We start from the raw sequence: 24516 nt of genomic DNA on the forward strand, positions 1-24516 counted from the left end.
GAAGCACGGGGCTTTCGGGTGTTTTTGTGCTGCCGTGTTTCCAGCTAGGCTGCTGAGAGAGAGAGGGGAAAGAGAGACGGAAAGAAGAAATGCAAATGCACAGGATTGTGTTTTTGATGTCGACGTGGATTGTCGGGGTGAATGGCACGGATTCTTCGTGGATCAAGCCGGGGTTTTACAAAAAGGAGATGAAATAGAGAGAAAAGGGAGAAAAAAGGGGGGACCATGATCTGACGCTTGGGATGCTACAGTGAGAGGGACAAAAAAAGACATTATAATAACATCCAGATCAAACTTCCATTTCATCTTCCGCACCCTAATTTTTCTTCTTTTCTATTTTTATTGGATTATGATTCTTGACAAGAGTCTCAGATGTGGCTGTGTGGATGGCATGTCGTTGTATTTTACATCCCATCTTCTATTTCCTGGCTCTGTGTTGCTCTCTCCTCCACTCGTCCACTCTCTCGCGGTCTTCTGCTTCGGGTAGCAAAAAACATGTAGGCTGTTTTTTTCTTTCTTTCTTTCTTTCGTTCGTTCTTTCTTTCTTTGCCGCGAGCCTCGGTGCGTGTGGAAAACAAAACCAAACAAAGCGAAACAACAACAACAATAACAAACGGTGTATTTGAGAGCGCAGGAAAATGGACCGTGGAAATCAAAACCCGTGCAAGTTGTAATGTTTTCTGGGGTGCGGTGGAAGACGCAGATAGACGGCGTTTGCTGAGTTGTTTGAGTAATGAATATTGAAAGAGTGTGTCGGCCAGCTGAAAGGGAAAATCTTTCATCCGCATTGGCTTAGACACACATGCCATCAGTGGGGCGAGAGCCTTTATCTCCTCTCTGGATTTTCCAATTAGCAGTTGTGGCATCGTAGAACATACTACAGTAGCCATGAACATATCGGATGTATGAATAATAATAGTAATAATAATAACAATAACAGAGGGAGAGGAGGGGAGATAAAAACACTTAATTTATTTATTTCGGATTCTTTATGTGGCCAAACATGTTCAAGTATCGAATCCGCATGTTTTTTAATGAACTGAAAGTCCTGGTGTTTATGCGATCCGATTCAAGACAGTCCAGCTCAGACACAGATAGACGGTCCAACACCAACACCAACACCACTATGCGAGGTCTGGGGATGGGCGGCTGCGGCTGGCCGCCTTTCGTCGACTGCCATTCCCGGGACGACGAGGAGGAGTACTACGGCAGCGACCCGCGGCCCCGGAGCCTGGCGTTTGAGGAGAAGGAGCCCAAGCTGCAAGTGGGCCTGGACGCCGTGTCCCTGGCCAGCACCGCCAGCAGCCTGCGGACCCCCCAGTGCCGGATCTGCTTCCAAGGCCCAGAGCAGGTAGCAAAAAAAAAAAAAAACCAGAGTGAGGTTCCTGATGCTGATGCCACGTCCTACGTGGACGGCGGGCGGGCAGGCAGCGTGTTTGTTTCACATTTCACACTGCTGTGAATGAGCCTTTGTGGGGCTGTGGAGAGCTATTTCACCATGCATGAATTGTTCCAGATCAGGAGGGGATTTAGGAAGTTGCTCCTTTTTTATCAAGTGTAATCTGCCATTTTGGTATTTGTATATATATATATATATATATTACCATCCTGTCCTACATTTGTATCTCTCCCACCCACCTTCCCCTCCGATACATCCTTTGGAAAAAGATAATCTAAGATGAGGCCAAATCTTTTTTTTTTTTTAAGTTTTATTTTTATAGCCTAAAAATCCCAAATTCGCCTCAAGACATTTTTACAGTCTGTGCATCCAAGCACGCTGTCAGTCCTCCCAGCTTCAAATTAGAGGCGACTATTGTCCTTCTTCTCACCTGTGGGCATGCAATCATCTTCCCCCCCCCCCCCCCCCCAAAACAAGGGGGTGGGGGGGGGGGGAAGATGATTGCTCAGTGATCTGGTTATCTAAATAACACTGTTTTCATAAGTAAGCTAATCAGAAAGGCAGCAGTTCCCACACATCTGAAATCCGGCCAGCATAGCAACAAAGAAAGTTAGCCAATTAGGCCTGCAGGATGACAAACAGAGTGAGAGGCACTGAATATGCATGAGTCACAATCATTTTGTAAATGTAAATCAACTGTCCCCCGTCCGCATGTGTCACAGAACATGATGATCAACTATTGATCGTGTGATGATCACAGTTCCTGGTCAGACAATGATGTCGGCTGTGATGAATTTGTCACACGTTTTCTATTATTGCTTCTATTTTTCTCCTCCTACTTTCCAGTTCTTGAGCCCAAACAAAACAATAAGTGCGTAGCTTTGGTCTGTGGCCAAATGTTGGTCTCACCAGATGTGTGGAAACCTGTGCCGGCTGGATCAGCAGGTAGTCCCGAAGCCTGAGATAATTAGAAACCCTGTAAATCCTTTAGGAGCACAGATGGATATTACCATTTAGTCACTTCCCTAAGATAGGCGTATAGTGTTATTACAGCCCATGTGCTAATTTATGACATCTGCCTGAGAGTTTGTATTGTGAGAGCCACAGGACTGAGTATAAATCACTTCAGCCTTGTTTTGGATACAAGGCAATTTGATGTTACAGACAGGGATCGACCCCAGGTTGTTGTCTTGCCCACTCAAACATCTTCCTTTAATAAAAGGTTCATGTTTTGGGCTCTGGGCTCTCCGGCAAGGTGACTCATCGTGCAGCATGGCTCTGAGCTGCCTCTTTTAGCTCCAGACAAAGAGCAAGCAAACAAAGCACTGAGGGAAAACCCTGAACTACACTACTACATCAGCTCCTCATGCTCATATTTGCTTTTATTTTGCCTCCACAGCACTCAGCTTTCTACTCAAAGAGAAAGTGCCTCATACCTCCATGGGTCCAAGGCGTGTGTGGGGGGGGAAGCTCACGTTTGCCATTTCATTGTTATTTCATTATTCAAGCAGGTCACAACAGGGGCCGGGGATCATGTCGCTGTCAGCGGGCCAATTACCTACAGACATAATTACCTTCCTCTGTGGGTTGCATTGAGCACGAATCCTTATTAACTGTCTGTCAAAGGCGTCAGCGGGCGCCGCGGTACAGTCGCTCAGCCACTGATTCCACTTAACGCAGTCTGGATTCACAAAAGTCGTCGCAAAAGGGCTTGCAGGGAATTACTGGCTTGTTGGTGTAAGAGGAGGTGGTGGAGATGGGTGTTGGTAATCACCCCGGCCTGCCCTTTACTCTGGTAGTGCTCGGCGGCGTGTTTCCACAGGCACACTCAGTCAGGAGCTCGTGGTGGGGGTGAGGGGGTACTTCCACACCTACATTTTTTTGTCTAAAGGTTGCAGCTGAGGAGGAAGACCATTTTCTTAGTCATGAAGTGACACACCAAATTAACACCTTCGTGCTCTGTGAAGTGGCCTCGAGGTACAAATGCATGACAGCTCATCCGAGCAGGAGGAGTGTGTGTTTGTGTGGGTGTATTTGTGTGTGTAGCAGGCTGCCTTTATGTTTGTTGGCCCTCTTGTTGTTATGAGGGTAAATCTAGCTAAGTATTAGTGTTAACAAATCCCATGAAAACAAAAACAATCAGCTCATCTGAATTAAAATCATTGTCTGTTTTTCTTAAATGTTTTGCACTCTAGAGCGCCGCTGTTGCTCATTAAAATCATAAATGTTCAAAGTTAATGACAAATGAAGTCCAAAAATGCTCTCCAGACACACGTCTCATCTGACTCCTACTTTGGCAGGAGGTAATCTGTCCGCTGTTGTGGTTCGGTTACGTTTAGGCACAAAGATGACCTGGTTTTTGGAAGAGAAAGGCTGTGGTCGAGGTTAATATTATAAATAAACTATCACACATTTCCTCATTTTCCATCAGGCGTATGCGGCTGCTTATACTCAATTCACACAGTTTGTTTCTACTTTTCACTCTCTGTGATGTGAGCAATATTGCTAATATGAACCTGAACTTGGGCAGTCAATCAGAAGAAGGCTGGCTTAAAGGAAGAGGACCTTAAAGACATAACGTCCCAGGAAACATGCTTGTGTGGGGCCCACAGTGGGTGAACTGGGTGGTTGTGCAGGCAGAGTTAAACCCACACTTACCCCACACAGACCCAGAGTGGGTGTACCCACACAGGGCCCACAGCATGGGTCTTCTGTGGCCTGCCCACTGTGGGCTACGAGGGAAGAGGCTGTACTGAGGTCCAGTATGAGATAAATAAGGATTATTCTGAACTGTGAATCATGCAAAGCTACCCTAAACGTAATGCTTATGGAGCTATAATTGAGCATTATCCACCTTAAAGTCAATGACAGATTAATGTCTTAGTTCTGGGTGGATGGATGGATGGATGGATGGATGGATGGATGTTCTGGGTGGATGGATGGATGGATGGATGGATGGATGGATGTTCTGGGTGGATGGATGAATGGATGGATGGATGGATTGCCACATTAATCTAAATCTAGGTTGCACTTTAAAAGAACAGTTCATGCCCCAAATTAAATGTACACATGTCCCCTCTGGCCTTCAGTGATGTTTATCCATCTCATTTATTTTGGTGTAGGTTGCCCAGTTTTGGAGATATCAGCTGTAGAGATATCTGCCTTAGTCTTTATTATAAATGTACTAAATGGCACTGGCCTTGTGATGCTCAAGGGCTAAAAACATGTATTTGAAAATCTGTGCTTCTGTGCCTCTTTTAAAAAAAACATCCTAGTTAAGTGTAGTTTAGAATATGCTGTGTAAAAACAGGGAGGTGTAATATGCTAAAGCTTAAGCTTACACCTCTTTTTGGCAATAATTTGTAGTCTTGCCATTTAATTCAGTTCTTTGCTGTCATTTATTTACATTTATGGGCATTTTATTTGCTGTCACTGCTCGTCTGAACTATTTTCTACATACCAGAGGAAGTGGACAGCTGGCTAAGGTGAGGGGGGCCGCCATTAATATTTATATCCTGTCCCGCACATGCACGACCCTCTCGTCGCAGGTAGATGGAAGATTCAGTCTGCTTGGTGGGTGTAGATCTGTAGAAACATACATAAAACCGAACAGAACGAGGTTTGTGGATTTTTGTTTTTTAATACCGGGGACCTTAGAGACATTACAGCTGAGTTTTTCATTTTTATTTTGTAATTTTTTCATTTTCCATGCTTTGAGCAGCACAATGCGAGTGCCATTTAGTTCCATTATATTGAAAAAAGACAGGTATCTAGTTCAGCAGACGGAAAATAGTAGGTTTGTGGACTGTTTTGAGTAACGGGGTTGTGCTTTCTGGAAAAAGACATTAGTGCTGCGTTTTCCCGTTTTTATTATTATTAGTTGTAGTAGCATTATTAGTAATAGTAGCAGCACTTTGAGCACCACAAGCCAAGAGCCAGTAGCTTCATTACAATAAAAAAGAATAGACATCTACACCAGCATCTGCAAAACTGAGCAAGTCCCACCAAAATAAAAGAGATGCACAAACAGCACTAACAGAGGGGAAACATTTAAATGTAAAATTTTGGTGGTAAATGACCTTTTTACCCCTTAAAATGAATTTTTCTTAAACTATTTATTTGTTGGAGGCTGTTGCGCAGCACGATACGATTCAGCGTGTCTTTTTCTTTTACAGATGACAGAAAACGCAATAAAGTGCCGTTTTATTGGGTGCACATTCTCGCAACAAAATAAGAAGCGATAGCTGCTCTGGTGTCGTCATCTTAAAGCGGTTTAAGCTGTTTGAATCGTGAGATATGGCGCTTTTCATATCAGGTGTGGACAGGTTGTCACGTTTGATCCTTTAAAAACATAAATCTGGCAAATTTTCAGTGAAGGAGTTCATGAGCCACACTGTTATAGTGGGTGACATGTTCCCTTATTACCATGAACACACAGTTTATTCTGAATCAGTGCCACACACACCTCCTGTCCTAAATACTCGCTAGAGCACCTAATTTGTATTAATCCACTACTGAAATAGTCCCTAAGAAACTGATTATTTCTTACTGTTGACGTAAGTTTTACGTAAAACTGCAGCGCCTACGTGTTTGAAATAATACCGAGCTTTGTATTTTTAAAAAGAAACAACATATTTTGGGATCCATTTCTAATTATTTATGTCACGGATTCAGTGCCACAGACAGGTGTTAGTGCCTTGGTTCTTTTGACTATGACAGCACATGGCAGTGCTTTAGAGTCGGCGTCTTTGTGTGCTCAAGCATAGTCTATCACTACATGTTCTGTTTATTTATTTTGGTGCGAGTTCATCCTGCTGGTCCAGATGTGACCTTTTATGTCTCGTTCGGTGTTTTTTACACTGTGTGCTGCCTTCAGGTGCAGGGGGCTGACTCACAAAAGCAAAAATATCCTTCAAATAGAAAGCAGGCTTTTCCAAATAAAACAGGGTGTTCAGTACAAAACTATTAATGTAAAAACATATCTCATTAAACAACCTTAACAGCTTATTATTAGTGACATTATCTGTGATGACCCTGGAACCAATTATAGTGATTTTATTTGGATGTTTTTGTTTTTACATGCAGTTGTTTATTCCCCTTAAAATCAGTTATGTGTTCATTCATTATTAGACTCACTTTGGTTTCTCCAAACTAAATTCACTCATCTATGTCCTCTGAGCCTTGGCAATATTTGCGAACATCAAGCGAGTTTGAGTGTTGAACCTGATTTTGGGCTGAATTCAGGTGACACTTCAGGTGAATGCAAACAACACCAGCCTTTGATTAAAAAGTATGGTTTCTGATTCTTCAGTGTTTGAGGGGCCTCATAAAATGAGTCACTTTCTCCTTTAGGCAAAAGTTGCGATCATTACCTGTATCGCAGTTTCTGCTAAAACATCCCTGAGGGAAAGGTCTGAAATGATAATCAGAGCTTTTAAAGGTCTTTGTTTTTAGTTTGCTCTAGTTGATCATGACATTAACTTTCTCCGTCCGGCCTCGTAGCGCAGACACACAGAGACTCAACGACGGCTTTGACATTTTACAAATGTTTGCTTTCATATTGTTTTTCTTTTATTTAGCTCCTTGTATATTTCTGACCTTCTCTGTGTTATCTTTATAATGTCAGCAGCCAAGTTATTTTAAAGTTTATGAGTGGCATGTGGCTCATCTGCCGAACTCAATCTTTATGCAGCGGGACACTTTTATTATAAGTGGGAAGGTCAAACGAGCCAGATGGGGAAACGACAGAGTGCAGACGAACAGAAATAAAAAAAAATGAAGTGTTATTTGTATAAGCGCAGCTCTCTGGTGCATAAAACCTGTAGTGATGAAACAGGTAGTACTCTGCCAAGTCTGTGAACAGATTCATGTTTCTGAGTCACCGTTTGGAAATGAAAGATTTTTATTAAGTTTACACACAAAAATGAACCTTCTTTATGGGCAGCACAAAAAAGAAAGAAAAAATGACTAAATACTACTTTATTAGGTTAGTGAGTGAAATTATTTTAGAAAAAATAATTTTTTCCAGAGAAAAAAAACACAAATTCTGTCATCTAGGTGCCAGAAATTCAAATTCCTCATCAATACCCGACTGTTTTTTGTTTTTTGTGCTTCCTACCAGTTCCCGTGAACAGTCGTTAACATGAAAGAGCTGAAAATGCAGAAGTATGTTGCAAGACATCAAATGTTACCACTGTGGTGTCTCATAGGGTGTTACAGCTTTGCCTCCAGTTTTAAATCCAAGGATTTTATATCAACATGATCTAACTTCTTTTTTTCAGTTTGTAGGGTTTAAAGTTTGAGTTTGATTTTTAGGGGGAAAAAAATCAATCCAGGTAAATTTCACTGTCTAAACTTTCAGGCACTGATGCCAAAGGATACCTGGGATGAGAATACATTGAAAAGACATTTCTACTGGGCCTTACTGACCAGTACTCACTGGGCCAAACCTGTTGTAGTTTGTCTGTAAGTGTAAAGCCTGAAGCCAAGAAAGATGGATTCTCACTTAGTTGTGATCTCATAATTCAAAATGTTATGAGGCTCTGTTTTGCAGTGTAGCGTCTCACTCGTAGTGTTTGTACATGTGGCTGAAATATCATCTATCTTGTTTGTGTTCTCTTGGGTCTCAGGTCATGTTTTCGACCTGTGTTAAGTGTTTGAACCTTCAGCCAAGGGCACATTTCAGCTCAAAACGTTTAATTGTAATTCAATTTTTTAAATGAAAATATTAATTGATTTCAGTTTTAACTTGATACAGATACACAATCCTGTCCAAACAACTCATCAAATAAAAAATTAGGAGATAGTTGCACTCAGTAAAATCAGTGATAGCCTACCATGAATGATTAGCTTGCTTTAGCTTAGCTTAGTGACGCACTAAGCTTTGAAGTAAGAGAAAGACAAAATTTACATATAAGTCAAAACTGTACTAGTTAACACATTAAATTCCATTTGATATCTCTCACTTTGGTTTTAATAGGAGTTATTGATGTTCCTTAACAAAATGTGAAGCCTCACCCACCCTCTGAATGTAGTCGTATTTAATCAGGAGATAAAACTGTTAGCTTGAAGGATGCTTATTATATTAATTTCCAGCTCCGTATTAGGCTAAAGTAGCTTGTGCATGATTCACAGTTGAAAATAATCCTTGTTTATCTTATGTTGGGTCTTGGTGACTCAGTTAATCCTCTGTCTTAAACAATCAGTTTTAGCTCCTCCCTCTTTAGGCCAGCTTTCTTTTGATTGGTTCGTTAACAGAAGATTTGAACAGCTTCTGTATAAATAGCCAGAATTTTGACTGCAATAAAGGCTATTTTTGCAAAAACCCTCTTTAGGATTCAATGCAAACTTTCTCCACAAGGTGGCAGCAATTTACCAGCAAGTTTCAGTATCATTGTTTTACACCAGACAGCTTTTGTCTTGTCTGAAATTCTGGTGGTTGATGGCTTCTTAGAGTAGTGGTTTATATATTTCCATGGCAATTTAAAGATTGTTGGTTCAGTTCCTGTCAAAAGGCCATATTATACCTCGCAAACAGCACCGTATGACACTACTGACAGCAAATTGAAGCCACATCCACTGTTGCAAGCTGCCATTTGTGTTGGTCTTGCATGTCTTGATTTGTGTGTTGCCACAGCTGGGTTGAAGGCATAAGTGCGTGATTGTGCTGGTTTTTACTACCGTACAGAAAACTTTGTTGAAAAAAACATCTTGTTTTGACTTCTTCGGAAGTGAGCCAACACTTTTCCACTTCCCAACTGGGAATATCACTTCCCACTCTGGCCAGTCTTTCTGAGAGGGCCTAAAAGTAGCTACTCTGATCTTCGGGCTGTGATAATGAGCCATCTGAATGCGATGGTAATGTTGGGGTGTGTCATGTTGGACTTGCAACAGATTGGACACTCCACCATCTAGTGGTACAAGGTGGTATTAAGTTAGAGTACAGCCCAGCATTACCTCAGCTTCAGTTGATATCGCTCCATTCTTGGCCAAAGCGCCACAGTTGATGTTTCTTCACATGCCATCGAGAGTTTCAGTTAATTTTGAAAGGTTTTAGCGCTTTTTTAGCTTAGGTGTTTTTTGTTGTTTACCTTTAGAACTATCTGCGCTCTGATATTCTGTCATACAGAGCCAAGAGTAGATGAGCCCATGTCTTATATTTCGGTCCATCGATCTGACTGTTGGTGTGTTTGGTGTTTTCCGGCTTTGTTTGTGTTCACTCTGAGGTGTAGTTTGTTGTGAGGTTAAACTCAGAGATTTTGTGAATCGGCATCAGGCTTCAGTGGCTCCTCTCTCCTTCACCTGGCTGCCCTTGAAGCCTCACCGCTCCCCGCTGCTGTTGCAGAGTGCTAACTTGGCCCTTCACCAACTGGGCCCCGGATCAAGCTGTGCCCATTCATTGATTTACTAATGATTCACAGTGATACTCCCCCCTCACCATCTCCATCTCTGCTGCCTTTCCTTCAGTCGAGGCACACGGGCTACATGAAAACGTGCCATTGAATGCTGAGTTGCCTGACAAAATGGATGTTTGATGATGAACGGTGGTGACAGCCTGAACGCGCTCATCCTTAATGTGGTGAGCATGCCAACAGGCTTCAGGTGCTGCTGCGGTGCTGAAGAGACAGTTGGTCCATAAGCCACTCAAGCCTGCATCTTATGGACTCTATGAATATCATTAGGAGGTGAAGGGATGGGCAGAAAAGTGTCAGTTTTATTTTTGCTGACAGGAGAAGAGTGTGACTTTTGGGGGGAATTATTATTATTATTATTTTATTTTATTTCAGCCTTCCAATGGTTTGAAATAAACTGTGGCTTTGGAGGAAGTCTGCTTTCACTCACCAGGAGGCTTTATTTCAAATCCCCCTGCTGAAACACAACATTTAATTTGCATGAAAGGGAAGGAGAGTTTATTAAGGTCCCCTTTTAATTTAGAGGAAAAAGAGAAAAAGCTGAGCGCTCAGTGAATTTCTTGCTTCATAAGTAAGTTGTTTCATTACACGCTGAAATCTTGCTTTTGTGGTGGGCATAAATGAAAATGTGCACAGCAGAGAGAAAAGAAATGGTATGGTGTAACTAAGTCCATTTTTAAATCACATATTTTTTTATTTTACACAATGGCTACAAAACCAAAAATAAAAACACTGGGATGAAAAGAAAAGCAACATACTGCTCCTTATGTTCAACAAACAGCGATATGCATTCTCAAAAAGGGAAAAAAGGACAAACAGAGACAAACTCAATTCAATAAATGCAACAACAAATAACGCACAGCTGAAAAGAAATAACTGTAAGGACTGACTTCTTGGTTAGACAAACATCCCCTACAAAAAAGTCGCCAAACCTTTTTGATCACCTTGTTTTCCAGGAAGATGGTGCTAACATATTTTAAGGAAATGTGTTTGGAAAAAAATCTAACAGATTCCAGATTTAAAAACAAAAAAACAAAAAAACATGAGTTCTCTTTCAACAATTTTTTAAAAATATGTTGAGGTTTGGACTGCTGGTTGCGCAAAACACCCATCTAAAATTCAGGTTAGGGTGGAGCCTATCGTAGCCGTCAGTGAGTAAGAGGCGGGGACTGGTCGTCTGTGTATTTTCTTGGTTAGTTGGTTGGTTAGTTGGTTGCTCCTCCCACAAAACCAGGATTTGGGCATCCAGCTTATGTCCCTAAAACTTCTCCTGATCTTGATTTTGACACCATGAGGTTGCCTGGCAACCACCTATCCACAGGCTAAAATGATCTGTTTTGAGCATTTATTTAGCACTTTATAAAAGAATAGTCTCGTTCCATTACAGTAACGTATATTTTATTTTCAAAAACCTTCAGTTACAGCATACATGATAAATTATGATGCAATCAGCCAGCCAGCTGCCTAGCTGCAGGCTAGAATGACCTGTTTTTTGCCTTTATGAACCTACACCCCCTCATGCAACCATGTTAAGATCTTAATTTCACAACCAACTGCACAAACAGGCGTAACAAACTGTAGCTTGGGCATGTACTAGTTAACCTGACAAATGCCTTTCGACAGTTCATGTGCAGGGTTAAAGCTGTGTAGAGGAACATTTATATCTAAATAACACAATTTTCCATAAATCTAACAAGTACATTTTACTGCCTAAACCTGAGGCATTGGTGCCGAAGAACGCCTGTAATGAAAACGTGTTGAAATAACAATTTTAACTGAGACCTTGTGGAGAAGTAGTTCCCCATATGTGGCCTTAAGTGCAAAGCTTAAAGGCTAGAAAGATGTATCCTCTCAAGATCTCATCAATGTGTCAGAACTATTTAGAAACTGTGGTAATGTCTCACTAGGGGTGTTTGATATCAATCTAGGACATCCTTAAACTTTTCTCTCCCAAAAAGAACCTCACACCCCAGAATTTTCAGCATTTTCAGCAGATATTTTAAATATCAGCATAATCACTCCAGAAAATTTCTGTTCGCTTAACAAGATCACATTTTTTCATTTTAGTTTCACTTAACGTTTCTACTGGTTGTTTCACATCCTGCCTACACCTGAGACCAACACACAGTTTGAATTTTTTCAACGAAATAATCTACAGTTTCAGAAAATAACAACTTAATCTTAAGAATGACTATTAACACTCCTGAACTACAGAAGCCAAGGAACTGCTTGCTCTTATTTATAAAAGAGAAACTATTTTGCACATTTCCAAATTCATATTTTCATTCTTGATCTCCAGTAAGGGAGCTTTGCATGATTCACCTTTTTCATTTATTTTATATTTACTATATTTAAAAAGAAGAAAATAAATGACTGTACTTTGCTCCTGTTAAACAGAAACCTCTGAAAACATTTATGCTTTTTTCCTTTGTACTGGTGGGGTGGTGGGCATGTAAAACGCTCACAATATGCTATTTTTGCGGTGCACTTCATTTTCTGTATCTTTATCATCATGGTTCATGCATAAAATCGGGCTGTTATTGATGTATGATTCATGCAGGAGGGTGATTCATCATTCATTCACTATAATAAAGATAACAACGTGCACGCTACTCTTTCCAAGTTTGCTTTTCTTACCCACCTTTTTTAAAAGAAAATAATATAGTAAACTGAAGTTAGAAGCACGGCACTCTGGAAAACAAAGGTGCACTTATTTTGAGTCTGGGTTACAATGGTCTCTTCTGTTCTATCAGCAGTAAAGTTTACCACTAATAAACCTGAGACAAGCAGCCTCTATATTCTCATCGCTCTTCATACCTCTGTGGAGAAAGATGTACAACAGAGGCACCTTTGTCTGTTCTTAGTAATATAATTAATAATGAAATTTGTTTATCTAAACAGATAATGTTTATTTTTTGCATCACTGTTGACCAAACTGGCAGTTAAATGTTGGGTCATGCTGTTAAAACATGAGAAATGGTTCTGGTGGAATAATAGCAGTGAGTACATGTTTAGACCTTGAACTGGCGTCACTGTCGCTTGTGGTGGCTGGTCAGACTTCAGGCAAAGTCATCGTCAAAAAAAAATAAAAAAAATAAATTATGTAACCTCAGCTTAAGAGGAGTGAGTTATCCTGACCTGTTTGAAAAGACAATTTATGTGAATTTAATATGTTGCACCAATGTCAAAGAGTGCTGTTTACATTCTCTGGTTGCATCACTTTTCAGATCTTCTGTACTGTTTATGTTCTTTGGACTTTGCATTGCTAATGAGTTCCTTACATAGAAAAATCATTCATTCATCCATTTTCTGCTGCTTATACGGTTCTGAGTTGCAGGGCAGCTGTCTGAGCAGAGATGCCCCGACCTCCCCCCCTGCAACCACCACCTCCAGCTCTTCTAAGAGGACAGTCAGGCATTCCCAAACCAGCCGAGAGATATAATCTCTCCATCATGTCCTGGGTCTGCCCCGAGGCACAAAACACCTCGCCTGGGAGGTGCCCAAGAGGCATCCTAATCAGATGCCCAAACCATCTCAGCTGGCTCCTTTTGATGTGAAGGAGTAGCAGCTCAACAATGAGTCCCTCCCAAATGGCCGAGATCCTCACTCTGTCTCTAAGGCTTAGCCCAGACACCCTTCAGAGGAAACTCATTTCCACCACTTGCATCCACAGTCTTGTTCTTGTTGGCTTGTTTGAAGGTGGCAGACCCTCCACCGCACAGATGGTTCAGACTGGACACAATCACTCCAAATCCTTATAAAAACATCACACAACCATGTAACCTCATCCGACTTGTGTATCGATTGGGACAAACGGTTAATTTGTGTTGAATAGATTAGTTCAGTGAAGTGTTTGTGTGTGGAGGGGGGGTTTCTAGCATGTGGCCTACGTAGCTCTGGGCTATGCACGCCTTCTTTGTTTCCTGACTGTTATTCCTAAAAGCCCACCCTGATATAGAAAGCTAAAACCGTCCTCGGCTTTCATGTGTGACATGAGTCATAAAGACACGTTTTCATTTTATACGGAGATGATTCATGTCACTCTATCAAGATTTTAATTTTCCCTTCAAACAAACCAAAAATTAGCTGATGGGATGAATAATAATCACAAACTGATGGTTTGGTGTTTTTAACTTACACATGAACAGTTCATCCAACTACACACACATAAAACCTTGTTGGCACTTTAAATGTTATATATGTGTGTGTATATATATATATATATATATATATATATATATATATATATATATATATATATATATATATATATATATATATATATATATATATATTCATAAACACAAAGCTAAAACAGGTAATGTACAACTTTAGGAGTGACGATCAACAATTCAGAGAGAATGGTACATTTTTTCCTTAATTATACTGTGGACCTGTTCAAATACAGTGTCTTTATGTAATTTAAATGTTTATCTATTTATAACTATATAAAAACTTCAACTTGAGTTGAAATGTCACTCAGCTTTTCCGAAATCACAGCAAAGCAAGTTTGAAAAAAGTGTTTCTTTGTTGCCATTTTCTTTGTTTGAACTTTTATATTTAATATTGTTGACGACATACCAATCATCTCTTCTGCACCACAACATATGAGTCAATGTGCGAAATCCTCCTCCGTCCAAACAATAACCACAAACATTAGAATTATTATTTTTTTAAAGTCCAGACTGTTTTGTGTGGGCTCCAGCAATCTGTAGCGCTCGCTGTGTGACCGGAATATTTGAATATTTGATTGAAAGGATGAGTAATTGTTTGCTATTCGTTTTTCAGTTTCACTTCTAACGTGCACGTTTCTAAAATAAACGATAAGAAATACTTTATACAGTGTTTGTGGCATACATGTATTCTAGAGAGCACTGTTAATATTAATGTGCTTAAATGTTTTAAGTGTAGAAAATTTACATTTATTTATAGTTTATCTGTTGTAGATAAAAATAAAAATATTCAAAGCATATTATCCAAACAACTCACTGTGAAGGTTTCCAACTTTGAAGTCATGAATTTATGAATTCATAAAAACTGGGCAACCCTGAGATTAAAGTAAGGAAGTTAAGAGACAATTTTATTTATTTATTTATTTATTTATTTATTTGAGTGTAACTTGTGCACTTATAAGGAAAACAATTCCAAGTGGAACTCTAATGGTTGTCCTTTTTCTGTATTATAAGCATATATAGTTTTGATGGTGGATCCTCATATTAAACAGATCAGACTTTAGACTGTTTTTTCTACTCTTGGCTCTCTATGATGTCAAAGAGAGTCATCACAGACATGGAAGCCCCGCCCACTTTGTGTTTAAAGCTTTTGTTTAGCAGGATCAGCCAGTCAGAAGAAAGCTGGCTTAAAGGAGGAGCTAACACAGCTTGTTTTAAACAGATGGTAAATGGTAAATGGCCTGTATTTGTATAGCGCTTTACTTAGTCCCTGGCAAGCTACATTGTAGCCACAGCTGCCCTGGGGTGCACTGACAGAGGCGAGGTGAACTGAGGGCCTGCGCTGAAGCCCAGTGTAAGACAAATAAGGATTACTTTGAACAGTGAATCATGCAAAGCTACACTAGTCCAGAATTTAAGTATGGAGCCAGAAAGGAGCAGAATGTTGCAAATTAATGAGGAAAGTTACGGTTATTGGCAAAGGAAGTCTCTTCACTTTGCAGTTTTGGATAATCTTCATTGCACCAAAGCTGCACTGCAGTTTGTTTGGCTTTAAATGTATTTTTTTCTTGTTTTTAACTCCTCCCCCAAGCTTCACCTCCACGTCTTTGCTCTATATAATCTCAAATAGCTTTAATAGGTACACAGCTGTGCTGAATAAGATGAGAAAACATTTTGATGTATTTATTTCTTCGTGTCCTGCAGGGCGAGCTGTTGAGCCCCTGCCGCTGTGACGGCTCTGTGCGCTGCACCCATCAACCCTGCCTCATCCGCTGGATCAGCGAGAGAGGCTCCTGGAGCTGCGAGCTCTGCTACTTCAAGTACCAGGTCCTTGCCATCAGCACCAAGAACCCACTGCAGGTAAACACGAGGGGAGTCTGCAGCACAAACACGGTGAAGTCTGGGGAAAAAAACAAAGCCTCACACCTCTTGCTGTGATTATTACTGTTGCACAATTTGATCTAAAACACTGATAGTGAGTCTGTCCAGATGACTCACAGTGACTGCACAAACAAACCAGCACACCGTGGCTCTGTCCAACGTGCTTTTTGACTAAGATTCAAAGTATTGGATAAACAGCCACATAAACAAGACGATGATGGCGTGTGAATATGGAAATGATGACAAAATGCTCTCTCCTCTCTGAGGTGCTAGCTCCTAAAACACATGGGCGATGGAGGCAGGAAGATTTAATGACGTGGAAAGAGGAGCTGCTGCTGTCAGCTAACCTTTCATAATAAAATATACAAACGCTGCTGCAGCAGACCCAACACTCTTTTGCCTGAACAAATCTCTCAGCCGTCGCTGTGGTGTGAGGACTGTTTGCCATATTGTGCTGACACATTTTCCCTCTGCGTCACTGTCCGTCTGCCCTCCTTTTCAGAGGCAGCCAATCGCTCTAAAACCTATTGAAAAGATGCCATGTGTGTGTTGGTGTGTGTGTTAACTTGTCAAATGTGAGGATTTTTCTCTCTCTGGTGAGATGTAATGTAGAAGATTGGTGCAGTGTGACTAAGTATGCACAACTTGCAGGTACTCTTGCATGTCCACGCTGTGCTGCTTTACTCTGACACTCCGATGTTAGGAATGTCGCACTTTCAGCTTCACAAGACTTAATAGACTTAAACTGCTTTGTAAACAGATTACAGGGGAAATCGTGTGATAACGCTAAGGCTCTGTGTTTTTTTGTTTTGGTCCCTCTGCTGGTTCTTTTCATGTTCGTGCTTTCTTGGTTTCCCCAGTGTTTCCTTGTTTTTGTCTTCCTCTGATCTTCTTCCCTTGTCTTTATTGTTTCCGCTTCCTGTTTTGTTATGCTTTGGTAATTGCTTTTCCTCGGGTGTCTCCTGTGCATTTACTTCCTGTGTCTGTGGCTTTTCTCCTTTGTGATGGTCTGCCCTGTCTTTATTGTTTCCACTTGTGTTTTGTCGTGTGTGTGTGTGTGTGTGTGTGGTCCTGGTTTCCCCTCTCTTCCTGTTGAGTTGTCCTTTCTTTGTTTCTTTGCATCTCAGTTGAGTTTAGTCTTCTGGGTTCTTTCTTCTTCTTCTTCTTCTTCCTCTTTTATTATTTTATTTCCTTTTTGTGACCTAATACTTGGTGTCCTCCATTTAGGTCTTATATCCAGCAACCCATTTAACAGATAAGCTTTAAAGCTATAATTTCTTCACTTTTGAGCCCTTATAACAGCAGTAAGTACTTCTGCAGGAGCCATGGGACATATAATTTCAAAAAGGAGGCAAACTATTATTTTATTAAAAGTGTATAGCCACAGAAGGAATATAAACACACCAGTCAAGACTCTAAATTAGTGTGAGGGTGATCTTTATTAAATTTATTAACCTCTACTATCTATTGAATCTGTTAATCTTATAACCCGTGAATTTAAAGTGAACACGAAGAAAAGGACCTAAACGCAGGACACAGGAGGCAAAATTAAAATAGTTAAACTCTTTAATAACTTAGCAGCGGTCGCAAAAAAGGGCAAATAAGACTTGGAAAGGAAAAGCAAAGGTCGATAAAATGAGTAAAAAAGCCATAGGGGAAGACAAACACGATGAACCACAGAAAGAGAAAAAGGAGAATTCTGGATTGTAGAAAAAGCCGAACTTGTGAAAAAATGACAGCAAACACGTGAAGTAAAACTTAGAGGGAGTGAAGACAAAAATAAATGCTTATAAATTCATAGATGACGAACTTAAACGAGTCCTTATAGTTTTTATTCATTTATTTATTTAGTTTTACATCTAATTAAAACCTGTTGACTTAGTTTTTCCTTATTCCTGTATAAATATATATATACTGTTACTATGGTGAATATTAGTTTTTCAGATAATGGGGTCTGTTGGCATATTTCCACAGTTCTGCTGCGAGCACACACATGACACCCATCTAATGTTCAAACCTTTTGTTTGTGAGGGGCAGCCAATCACAGGCAGGTTTGCTTAACGGGAAAGGAAGGGAATAAATCATATTCTGTTTCGGACAGAATGTGATTTGGGGGGATTAACAGGGATTATTTTGATCTTTGAATCATGTAAATCTATTCTATTAGAGTCAGAGATATAAATTCAGTTCAATTCACTTTTATTTATATAGCACCAAATCAAAACAAGGAACTTTATATCGTCATGTAAAGACTCTACAATAATACAAAGAAAACCCCAACAGACCTGCTTTAGCGACAGTGGGAAGGAAAAACTCTGTTTTAACAGGAAGAAACCTCCTGCAGAACCAGGCTCAGGGAGGAGCGGCCATCTAACTTCAGTTAGTCTCTGTATTGGGTTTAGCTTTGGCTAGTTTTAGTTTACTTTCTGTGTGGGTTTTAATCGGGGTTTTTTTATGTTTTCACATCATTTTTGTTCACACCTAGGTTTGACATTTAGTTAATCATATAGTTATAAAAGCCATAGCCTTTATTCTGAGTGCAGGAGTATGTTTACACTGTTCCTCTGGTACTTTTGTTCCTGTAAATGACCTGATTTTTTTCCCCCACCACTGATATTAAAGTGTTTTCACCCTCAGTGGCAGGCCATCTCTCTGACCGTCATTGAGAAGGTGCAGATAGCAGCCATTATTCTGGGTTCCCTGTTCCTCATCGCCAGTATTTCCTGGCTCATCTGGTCCTCCCTCAGCCCCTCAGCCAAGTGGCAACGTCAGGACCTGCTCTTCCAAATCTGCTACGGCATGTACGGTTTCATGGATATCGTCTGCATAGGTAAAAAGACAAAGAGACACAAGACTGACACACAAACATAAGATGCTTTCATAAGTGAACGTTTGGGACGTGATATAGTTGTTCTGTCATGTAACACACAGCAAGAAATAGTCAGCTTCAGATGTGTTTGCACTACTGGAAATTATTTAGGTGAAGAAGCTGCAGGAGGCTGCACACATGACACCAAAGAAATCGGGTCATTACTCAAAAAAGTCATGCATTACACATATTCTTTACTTTTTTTAAATGCAATGCATTATTTTACTCGTTATATCAATTTTCGTTACTTCACAGCAGCTGTGTGATTGCCAGAAAAGAATAAAACACCAACATTTTAATCTGCACACATAACTGCTTGAATCCCTCTTAAAAAGGACATTGTCAAGATTAGAGCATGGGAGGACCCAAATGATGACTTAGGAAGCAAAAAGTAAAAATAAAACAAAACAAAAAAACGACAACACAAACTAAGAAGGTCGATGCATGAGATAGGAAGCACAGGTGCAGGGAAAGATGGACCTGAGAGGTAAACAGATGGTCTCACAAAGAAGAAAGACTACATATACTTACACAAAGAGCTGATAGTAGAACAAAACACAGACTGGAACAATTAAGGGGCAGAGAAACAAGGAAGAGGAAAGAAAGAAAACCTACAACAGGAAGTAACCAGAATAAAATGACTAACACTGATCGGTGAACCCAGAGTGCAGGATGACATGGAAAAATGCAAAAGTAACATAAGAAAAACAACAAATATTACAACGACCATGACAAACATATAGGAAGTCTTTCTGAGGTTTTCAAACACTCGTTCATGGCTAGCTTTGTGCCAGCATCATAGACTGTGTATAAAAGATGGCAGCATCTTGCTTATGCAAGTGCTTGTAGAGGTTTGATTTGTTCTCAGCAGATTCGGGACATCTTGGCCGTCTGATCACAGCTGATCTCAGGATCGACAGATGAGCCAGGAGATGAGGACTCTGTGTGACCACAAGGGTCACAGCGAGTGGGTGTGCACTGTTAAGTTTAGTTAGGTGAGAAAAAGGGGAATTAGAGCCATAAAGAAAATTGCTACAGGCTAAATGGGCAGCGAAGCAACAAATTGAAAAGAGGGTGTCCACTGACCCCGAGACCCTCTGCGATCCAGGCCCGTCAGGGATTTAGAAAAACTCCTTCTGGACATAAAGCTGTGTGATCTGTCTAAACTATTATATAGAACATGTGAACATTAGTGTCATTTCAGTGTTCAGTGAATGTGGTTAAATTTAAGAAAAAAAAAAACTTTCGACATGCTCTAATTTTGCCAGCCACCTATCCCACATGTCATGTCTTCATCACAGAGATTAAATTTATTGAAATTATGGTATATTCATGATACCGATGCTCAAATAATGCTAAACAAAATTAATATTTAAGGTAGTCTTAGATTTAGATCGTGACACTTGGAGTGGATGTAACATTTATTTCGTTGTACACTGTAAAAAAAAAAAAGTAATATAAAAGTATTTTACTGTGTATTTTACAGTTTTGTACTGTTTTTCTAGAGTATCATTAAATTTACATAAATAAACTGATTTTACATTTAAAATGTAAATTAATGTAAAATCAATGTAAATGTAATAAAACATAATTTTCTCATTTTTAAAATATATTTGTCTGTACATATGCATATTTAGATTGTTAAAATACATTCACAAATGTATCATAATTTCACAAATATTTGTCCGTTATTATTTGAAAGATTGAACTGTTAAATTCAAATGTAATGTTATGGAGAAATATATAAAATTATTCTTATAAACTTTTTTTACATCACATAATTATTATTATTATTATTATTATTATTATTATTATTATTATTATTATTGTTATGTAGGTCAGCGGTCCCCAACCTTTTTTGCGCCACGGACCGGTTTATGCCCGACAATATTTTCACGGACCGGCCTTTAAGGTGTCGCGGATAAAAACAACAAAATAAAACTAGTACCGGTACCGAAAAAAAGAAGATTTATTCATAACACACGTGAAAGGAAAACCGAGTTAACGATAAAAACGATAACAAAATAACGCTGAAAACCGATAAAAACCCTGAAAACTATACATTTCACACCTGAGCCTCAACTCTCGCGGCCTGGTACCGAATGACTCACGGACCGGTACCGGGCCGAGGCCGGGGGGTTGGGGACCGCTGATGTAGGGCGATCGTGGCTCAAGAGTTGGCAGTTCGCCTTGTAATCAGAAGGTTGCCGGTTCGAGCCCCGGCTCGGACACTTCACCACCACCTACTGGTGATGGCCAGAGGGGAATTATAAAGTGGAATTGTAAAGCGCTTTGAGGGTCCCAAAAAGCGCTATATGAATGCAACCCATTATTATTTAAACCAACTGTTAACCTTATATTTCTGTACATTTAAGTATTATTATTCATATTGCCACATTCATTGACCTTTTTTATAAGTAATTTCATTGTTTAATCACGTTACAATGTTCCTAGTTTAATGTTCAAAAGCACTTGAAAAAGGCAAAATCCCATGTAAAATTAGGGCAACAAACTGTATTGTCATTACTGAAAATAACCGTATTTTCATGTGAAAGTTATTTTCTGGTATTTTCTGGTATTATTTTGGCGCCCCAGCTGCCCGAATATTACTGTTTTTTTAGGATTTGTTTTTTTTACGGTGTAGTTTTTAATCCTGTTTTTTTTCCTGTTCAAAGCGGCATTTAATTTCCTCTTTTAAGTTTGTCAGAAGGTTCAATAAACACTCCAGTTTCAAAAGAATTAGAATTTTATGCCAATTATTAAATGGTTCAGGCAGTTAAGAGAGTTTACATGTGTTTTTTAGCACTACAAATATTGTGTGGATTAACGGCGACAGCTCAAAAACACTGTTAAATTGAATTAATTTAAGAAGTGTCAAATTTCAACCCATCCCTATATACTTCAAGGGGTTGTAACTCTGAAAATATTCATAGTATGAAGGTGAAATTTTCCATGGCTTGATTAAACATTTCATATTGTTGGTTGATTAAGATGAGGTTGAATGATCCTTATTAAGAGGGAGCATATTCAGTTTGTCCAACTAAGATAAATATATAATATTAAGAGTGTAAGGTCAGATTTAGTGGCTTTCTGATGCACTCTGTCATTATAGTCCATTATTGGTAAGTTGATAAAAGGTTACAAACTGGCTAATGTCCAATTCTCATACCCTACCTCCATCTGGTAAGTCCTAGAAAAGCTCAAGGTTGGGAATTGACTCCGTTTTTGGAGCCAGCCTCAGTGCAGGTGTGAAAATGTCACACAGGAGTCGTTGACTGCAGGAGCTGAAAACATGAAAAGATGTAGATCGAAGGCTTAGGCTGCATTATGCAACATCAAGACGAGCAAAGAAAAACAGGATGCACTGTGCAATGACAAAAATATTAATAAACATAAGTTGGATTATGCAAGGACAAACTAGCGCGGGGATGAAAGCTTGTATTCAGCTCACATTTTTCTGGCTTTTAAGTTCATGCACAATTACAACACTAAGCAGGCAGATGGTGCATAGGTAGGAGATAACAACTACACTAAAAGCCAAACAAATTTTTGATGATGTTGCAGACTACAAGAGACTGTTTTTGGGGGGAGGTTTGGAGCGACTGGCTTGATTGTTCTTGTGTAACTGCGAGCTGCCCGCCTAAGACAACAGTGAGAACAGATGGCATCAGATATCTGTACTGTGATTACTGCCAACTGTCTATTCTCAACCACAGATGAGATGGAAAGTTTCTACCTGTGGTGCCGATGCAGCTCTCGGCTACCTTTCATGAAATATCTCCTGCCTCCATGCACTGTCCTTCACCTTCTGCTTTCTTCCCCACCCAGGCCTAATCATCCATGAGGGATCGTCGGTGTATCGAATCTTCAAGCGATGGCAGGCTGTCAATCAGCAGTGGAAAGTACTGAACTATGAGAAATCGAAGGACTTGGGCGACCCGGTGAGTTCGAGCAGTAAGACAGGCGCTCGAGGCTCTCGCGGTAACCCTCACGGTCTGGCCAGCAGCAGCAGCGGGCGACCGAGCAGGAGGCTAAGAACTATTCTGAACCACCACTGTGGATACACCATCTTGCACATCCTGAGCCAGCTGAGGCCCAACGACCCGCGGATCAGCGCTGCCGCCAACCGGGAGGTGGTGATGAGGGTCACCACCGTATGAGCGGCACGACAGGATGAGACCCCGTCTTTTGTGTCCCGATGTAAATGACAGGAGGGACTTGATGTTGAATACTAAAGACTAAGTAACAGGAGCCCCGTGAGGAGCTGAGTGATGCCCGGAGCATCAACAGACAGCACACACGAGGGTTTCTCCTCTTGTTTCATACAACAAAAGAAAGCCAGATGCTCCTTTTCAATAATTAAAGAACTGATGAAAATACAGGATTAAAAAGCATTAAAAGACATCAAACGTGAAACATGTGAACAGGCTTTACAAACCTGATCCAAGATGATGAGACGTTTTTTCCAGTTCAATATCAGGATGCACAGAAGCATTTTTTTTCTTTGTTTTTAATCCTCTTGGTTTGATTTGTATCTCTTCTTCTTCTTCTTCTTGTGTTTTTTTTTTTTTTACTCACTTTGATTTTGTACGGATGTATGATTTTAGAGGAAATCATGTAACTCCATACATGCCAAGCATTTCCAGACAGCTATGTATCATGATCTTAAAAAAATTTCTACAAGCTAAACCGATGCTGGTAAACAGACCGAAAACTGAAACTAAACAAACATGTGGGCTCCACAGAGGTGACAACAGGACAATAAGTCATAATGAGTAAAAAAAAAAAAATGAAAAATGAAAAAAAAGAAACAAAAAAAAATAAAGAAAGAAAGAAATCAGTAAGATTTCAGTTACACTTTTAACCTTTCTGCAATAAAGATACGTATGTACATTTCACAGGGAATTTTGCATGGGTATATAATTTTATTCTTGATCACATTACATAAGCACATGACAAAATTTGCTCTATTTCGAATGGTGCTTGCCAAAATAAACACTTAAACATCCAATTTCATCGCACCAACTTTTTGTCAGCAGGACAAATGGCAGTGTGTTACAGCTCTTTCAGCTAAAATACAGTTTGTTGCTGCTGTGTGCTGATTCAAATTTGATAATAAGTTAAATCATTGGATTAAAAAAACGGGGATCGGATGATCTCTTACTTCTCAGTCTCACTCAGTCTCTTATTTACCCAACCTGTAGCGTAACGCATGGTTTGGTTGAGTGTGTCATTGTTTTTCTGGTGTGGAAATGTAGTGATGTGCTGGAAATAAAGCGGGACATCCTTCATTTAGAATTTTTTTTTTAAACTTGATTAACCCTATTTACAGGGGATCAAGTCTGTTTTATTTCTCTCTTTTTCTGTCATATATCTATATACTGTTACTATGGTGAATATTCATATTAAACATGACCAAAGTTTCAAATAATGAGGTCAGCTCATGTGCAAATAATTTCTGTGATTTAAAAGCTCAGGCTTCACACTGATCTAAACACTCATTCTCAGGATGTTTTTTCCAACTCTTGGCTCTGTATGATGTCAGAGAAAGAGAGCGTCCCTAACATGGTCATCTCAGGCCATTTAACAGGTGACCAATCAGAAGAAAGTTGGCTTAATGCAATCATTTTCAGCTTCTTCTCCTAACTTGTCCTTGCCATCAGTGAAGTAAAGGTGTGAAGGAGAATTTATCAAGGGTTAGGAAAAACCCTCTTTATCACACATTCACACTTAGAATCGACTCCTTGTTTCATGAAGGAACCAACAGTGAAAGTATCAGTTACA

General features: G+C 39.8%; 1 protein-coding gene across 1 annotated transcript; it reads left to right on the forward strand.

The window, feature by feature from the left end:
- The first annotated feature begins 559 nt into the window (after nt 1-559).
- Nucleotides 560-23269, forward strand: marchf9 (membrane-associated ring finger (C3HC4) 9). Its single transcript, XM_026154041.1, has 4 exons — nt 560-1351; nt 15687-15842; nt 18501-18693; nt 22561-23269. The coding sequence occupies exons 1-4, from the start codon at nt 992-994 to the stop codon at nt 22890-22892; spliced, it is 1041 nt and encodes a 346-aa protein (XP_026009826.1). The 5' UTR covers nt 560-991; the 3' UTR covers nt 22893-23269.
- Nucleotides 23270-24516: the final 1247 nt, after the last annotated feature.

This window comes from Astatotilapia calliptera, chromosome 20 (genome assembly GCF_900246225.1).
Source record: "Astatotilapia calliptera chromosome 20, fAstCal1.2, whole genome shotgun sequence".
Classification (NCBI taxonomy): domain Eukaryota; kingdom Metazoa; phylum Chordata; class Actinopteri; order Cichliformes; family Cichlidae; genus Astatotilapia; species Astatotilapia calliptera.

Excerpts from the sequence above, each read along its gene's own strand:
- marchf9 (XM_026154041.1), top strand. The coding sequence starts at position 992 with ATGTGGCCAAACATGTTCAAGTATCGAATCCGCATGTTTTTTAATGAA. Across the intron at positions 1,352-15,686 it reads GCTTCCAAGGCCCAGAGCAG|GGCGAGCTGTTGAGCCCCTG; the intron begins GTAGCAAAAAAA and ends CGTGTCCTGCAG. Across the intron at positions 18,694-22,560 it reads CATGGATATCGTCTGCATAG|GCCTAATCATCCATGAGGGA; the intron begins GTAAAAAGACAA and ends TTCCCCACCCAG.